A 5903-nucleotide genomic window follows, 5' to 3' on the forward strand; every position below is an offset into this window, starting at 1 on the left:
TGTTGCACTTGGTGACGGGTCGCACCTATATAGCTTTCCGCCGTTACAACAAAGCAGCTATACAGAAGCCTGCTGAAGCATGCACAAGTATAAGAAACAAGGTATACTTGGCTTTTCTGGTTTATTCAAGTTACGTTTCATATTTCTATTGAAAATAGTAGACAGAATAGACTATAGGCTATTGAGATGTGACTTACGGAGTACAGCTGAGAGAATGGTGGCCCGTAGCCTGTAGGTGATAAAACCTTCAAAAGTATACCGGTTTCTGACCAGTTGGCGGTTCTTCAGGCTCGCCCGGCGGCCCGGGCGTCATGCGTCATGCTGATGCAAAACCAGTTGGCAGATCAAGTGCCTAGTTGCACTAATCTAGTGTAATCAATTAGGTATGCTTGAGAACAAAGGTATAACTAATCAATAGATAATCTTTAACTAGTAGTCACCTAGCCACCTAGCATATTTCACTGTTCAGTATTTTGTTGGCTCTTTATTTGATTCTTTTGTGACTTTGTCATTAGATACTGGCCGCAATGGTCGGGTGGGCCGTGGCTGGCCATTGCCCAGTGGCAGAGATTTAGAGAACTTTGATGTCCCAGTCGCATCTCATTGTTCACGAGCAACAACTTACAACTTGCAAGTCCTGCCATGTAAGTGATACTTGTATGCGGTATACCTTTGAGGTATATATTATATGGCGGTACTGTCCCTATATAGTATACCGCCGTTACAATTATTTCGACATCAAAGTTAGGTGGGCCCGATTAGTCATCCATAATCAATGCCATGCAATCACAGAAATAATATATAGATATTTTTCAGCAGCTCTACAGGCTCCACCAATGCCTCTATTTTAATTTTTAAAGTAGGATAATATTTACGAAATTTTATTTTATATGTTTAAGTAGTTTGGATTATATATTTATCGAGTTTGGTAGAAGCCAGTAGTGATTGGTCAGTTTTGGACCTTTGGTCATTTCGACTGGCGGCCAAGAGAAAGGGCGAAACCAAACGGCCTGAAAACCGTTCTTTATACAACAATATAAGAATGGTTCCCTAACCCCGTGCAAGCTATGACCTGCCCTCTGACTAGGAGATAGAGGTACAGTGAGTAGATGATAATATAGGAAAATCGCCAAATCCTTAAAAGAAATTAAGCATCATTTCTCTTTTCACATTTCATTATTTGAATTTGAAAGAACTAGTTAGATTCTGTCATTCTGATGCCTTTTCATTGTCAATCCATTTTTGATATCAAAGACTATGACTAAGCAGCAAGAAACGCCACAATAGGCCTAGCCACATCAACTAGCGCCAGGATCCGAATCCAACTCTCCTGATCTTCATCCCTATGTAGTATGTCCATGTGGACCATGCCTTCTTGGAGTTCCTTGTGACATTCTCTCCGGCCTCTTCAAGCCTCCAAACGGCCTTTTTCTCAGCCTATTTATTCCTAATTTCTCTATTTCCAGCTCTATCTCGCTCTGCCGGTCAAGATGGTCATCGATTTGACTGGAGATTCTGATTCTGAAGACCAGATCCGCTCGCAGGTCAGTGTTTTATTTTGGTGATTTCCGAGACCGCGGATTTAGACCCGGACGTGTCATTGTCAACAAAATCTAGTATTTTATAGCCACAACACCCAGCTAGTATGGCCACTACCATATACTACACTGCCATCATGAATCGTCAATTATGATATCCCCTTACTTTGGACCGCCCTGAGTAGCCGTTATCTTATATCAAACCCCCTCTTTCATTTGTGCTTAGAATTTTCATGTCTTGCCGTACGATAACTACAATCTTCGTGTTATTTTACTGTCCGAATCTTCTCAATTTTCATTCACTCTTTCTGGACCTCCACCACACGTCCTATCCGATGTCTCTTAACTAATATCAAGATTAGCTGCACTCAAACATTCAATCGGTCACACCCACTTTTTTCACCCACTTAGCACATCGGACACCGTCATCGTCGGTCCCTTCGAAGAGAAAGTCGGAGAAAAGTCCAGAGTCAGAGCTGTACGAAGCCTTTTTCAACTTCAAGAAAAGACCTTCAGCGCCCTCAGTTGAATCCTCTGCGGTTTCAAGTTCTGGCTACCGTCAGGACAATAAGCCGAATGGCTGTTCCACAGCTACAAAGCTCCAACCTAGCACTCCGAGCCCAAGTCCGTTCATCAAGGAGCAGAGTCTGCCGGCACGTGCCGTCAGTGTTGTAGTCCCTTCTCCATCTCGACAACTGAAGAAGGAAATTGAGTCTGCCAAGTGGGCATCAAGCTCTCGAAGTTGTACCCCTGAGCTGAAGGGAGTCTTGGAGAAATTCTACCCAACTAACGCACATGCAGAGCGCGGTCGTAAGGGTGCTTATCCAGCAGCGAGGAAAGTCAACCGTGCCGCGATCCCTCTGCCTATTGGCACACCCGGGCCCATCTTACAGAACAGACCAGAGGCCCTTGATCAGCAGTACCGCACTCTAGAACGCAAGCTTTGTATGATCAAGGGGCCTAAGATCACCGTTGCGCCAGCTGATGGACCAAAGCTCGCAAAAGTTACCGCGAATTTTGAGTTCATTAATAGCTACAAACTTCACAAGGGGGTTTCTCCTGCTCCAGCTGAATTCATTGGGGGTTGCAGTTGTGGTAAATACTGTGATCCTAAGAGGTGCCCGTGCTCTGAAAAAGAGGACGATTCGACTGACAACATCATTCCATACCAAAGAGCCAGAGACCGCCCAGACCTTCTACTCCTGACTCCAGAATTCCTGGAGCGCACCGCGATGATTTTCGAATGTGGTGCGCAGTGTGCCTGCGATAAGAGCTGCTGGAATCGGGTTGTTCAGCGTGGCAGGACTGTGGAACTGGAAATCTTCCACACTGGCAATCGCGGCTTTGGTAGGCCCACCTTCTCTCTTTATTGCAGTAAACCAGCAAAGAAATTCTGCTAACATTCACTAAATAGGCCTGCGGTCTCCCAGTTATATCAGGGCGGGCCAATTTATCGACTGCTATCTAGGAGAAGTTATTACCAAACAACGCGCAGATATTCGTGAAGAGATTGCTGTGAGAAATGGCCATTCCTATCTCTTTGGACTCGACTTCTCTCCCGAGGTCGATGAAGAAGACATCTATGTCGTGGATGGACAGAGGTTCGGCTGTGCAACTCGTTTTATGAACCACTCCTGCAGACCAAACTGCAGGATGTTTACCGTCACAAACACAATCGGAGACGAGCGTCTCTATAATCTGGCTTTCTTCGCTTTGAAAGACATCCCACCGATGACCGAATTAACCTTTGATTACAACCCTGGCACTGAGAGAAGCAAAAAGGTGGACTCTAGTGTCGTCGCTTGCCTGTGTGGAGAGGATAACTGTCGAGGTCAACTCTGGCCGAGCAAACGCAAGGGCACCAAATAAACTCCATTATCCCCTCGCCTCAAAACCTATCCATTTATCTGTCCCCTCACCTCACATATTCACTTCCGACCCCCTTTCCACTACCATCTCAGACTTCTTTTGTATGTACCATACGCATTGCATTCGGCGTCTGCGTTGCACTGGGAGCGTTTGCACAACCATACTCGGCGTTTCTATCGTTGATGAGCGATCTTACCTCCTTTTTTCTGCTCAAAAGTGCACATTCTACAGGACAAGGCTGGCCTTCTCCCCGACATAATCGACTATTCTCATGAATTACTCTCGATTTCAACATGAACAACTATCCATTGTCTAGCCGGGGCTATCACGATACATGTTGTTTTTTACTGATATGTACCCGCGGAAGGAATAGATGCGTTCTTCTTGTCCTATTCCCTTTTTGAGATATCTGAGCTGTTAAACTGCCTTCTTCAGTTCACCTACGTTGTTAGAGGGAACCTTTCTTCTCAATCGTCGATATTTCTATTCATGTTCTCTTGTCCTTACGTCTTTTTTTTTCTTGGCACATATTTGGGACTTCCTCCATGTAATTTGACCTGCATCTTGATCGTCCTGTATTCTGTTTCTATCATTGGAGTTGAGTGATGCTTTTCTTTTGTTGAGAGCCTGATTGAAGGATACCCCTGTACTGGCGCAGCGCAACGTCCTCCAGTAGAACATGAGCTAGATACCTGAAATTAAATCATGATCATCACAATTGCTGCTCCTTTCCTGAAATAGACTACGATAACTTAAGATCGACCCCAGTGATGGGAAATGAAAGATACGTTAGTATATTCCATCATGGACACTCATCTAATAAAGACTACCATATCACATCCGTCCGTTCTATATCGAATCGGTAGACGCCGTTGACCGTTGACCGTTGACCCAAAACTCCAAATCAACCAATCAACCCAGTTGATAACACCTTGTCCGTATATGCAGCAGATAGCCAGCCACCCTTAATCGCTAATTAATATACCAAGTCGCTTCACGGGTAGCGATAATAGCAAACGTAGAGTCAAGAAAGAGAGTAAAGAGGCAGGAAGGTTAAGAAAGAAAAGACCGAAGAAAAGTGAGAAAGAAAGGGGGAGAAAGAGAGTAGAAGGGAGCGAATACGTTCAAGCACGCCCCTCCATGACCTCGAATATACCGCCCATGACGAACCGCGGTTGGGACACTTGCGAGGCCTGACTCTGGCCAGATGAGCGATCGCCCGCGACAGAAGAGAAAATATTGGCATTCAGATCCATCGGGATCCCGACCGGGTCAACAGGGCGGGGCTCCATGAGGTCGAGACCTTGTCGCTCGATGGCGTCTTCGTCACACCGGGTACGTTCCTCGCTCAGGGCTAGATCGACCTTGGACGGGCGATGGCGGAGGAAGATGAGCGAGGGCCGACGGAAAACGGATGACAGACGGAAGGGGCTCTGGCTACGACTGCCGGCGTCGCTGGCGTCGGAACGGGAGCCGGAGGTCGGGCGGTAACCACGGTTGAAGCGGCGGAATGGGGAGGTGGGCGACGAAGTGGGACTGTTGGTAGTGGAGCTGAGAGGACTGGTTGTGGAATAGCCATCGCTGCACACGCGGTCTTGAGGAGGTTGGAACGATGTGTGCAGGGAGAGGCCGGGGGTCGAGGTGAGGTTGGGATGCATTTTTTTTTGGTGGGAGGGTGATTTAAGTTTTTGGATGAATGGGTATGGGCAAATGTGATCTGTTGAAAATCGAGGGTTGCCGTGCGACTCTTTTTAAGGTTGACGAACCCCGGGGGGTCTTTTTGGCCTCGTCTTGAGCGGGGGAGGCGATATTAAGTTTTAGGGTTTTTCGAAGAAGTTTCAAATGAAGGGAGAATTGGTCCTAACCAGTTGGTGGTGATTTGGAGCTGGCCTTGGACTGTGTTGTGACACAAAGAATGAATAGATGATCGGATCGCCTGGAAGAATGAATGGGCGATGGAATGCGAGAGTAGTTGACGGGATGAATGGATGGATTGGGGGTGGGGGAGGAAAAATGGTATAGATCGCAAAGTAATGGCCAAACGAATGGATCATGGATCTCTAGCGGGTCATCTCAGGCAGGTGAGAAAAATGAAGGATGGTCGAGATGTACAGTGAGATAAACAATAATCACAATGGTGGTAGTAGTTGTAGTAGTAGTTGTTGTAGTAGTAGTAATAATAATAATACGATCGACAGCTCACCCACACGGGACGGTAGCAAATGATTAGGGACGAGAACAAAGCACCGTGAGAGATTAATGGATGGATGAAACAAATACAAAATCCCCCGACGGGAGAGAGTTCCGTGGATACTAATCAAAAATCAAAGAAGATAATTAATAGGTCAAGAGGGAGAGAAGGACCGACCGACAAAGACGGAGAAGAGCGAAAGTGTGAAAAAGAGAGAGTGTGAGAGAGAAGGAAGGAAGGGAGAGAGAGAGAGAGAGAGAGAGAGAGAGGGAGAGGGAGAGGGATAATTCAAAAAAGGATAAAAA

The 5903-nt window shown here is 46.3% G+C and overlaps 2 protein-coding genes across 2 annotated transcripts; one reads left to right on the forward strand and one right to left on the reverse strand.

Moving 5' to 3' along the window:
- Window positions 1–1466: 1466 nt before the first annotated feature.
- clrD (histone-lysine N-methyltransferase Clr4) lies at window positions 1467–3407 on the forward strand (the record flags this gene model as incomplete). Its single annotated transcript, XM_032062681.1, has 3 exons — window positions 1467–1544; window positions 1901–2885; window positions 2953–3407. Exons 1-3 carry the CDS (start codon window positions 1491–1493, stop codon window positions 3405–3407), a joined length of 1494 nt encoding a protein of 497 aa, XP_031910519.1. The 5' UTR covers window positions 1467–1490.
- An 805-nt stretch (window positions 3408–4212) lies between these two features.
- On the reverse strand, window positions 4213–5155 carry BDV38DRAFT_159018 (uncharacterized protein). Its single transcript, XM_032051758.1, has one exon. The coding sequence runs from the start codon at window positions 5063–5065 to the stop codon at window positions 4532–4534; it is 534 nt and encodes a 177-aa protein (XP_031910520.1). The 5' UTR covers window positions 5066–5155; the 3' UTR covers window positions 4213–4531.
- Window positions 5156–5903: the final 748 nt, after the last annotated feature.

Source organism: Aspergillus pseudotamarii (genome assembly GCF_009193445.1).
Source record: "Aspergillus pseudotamarii strain CBS 117625 unplaced genomic scaffold BDV38scaffold_53, whole genome shotgun sequence".
NCBI lineage: Eukaryota > Fungi > Ascomycota > Eurotiomycetes > Eurotiales > Aspergillaceae > Aspergillus > Aspergillus pseudotamarii.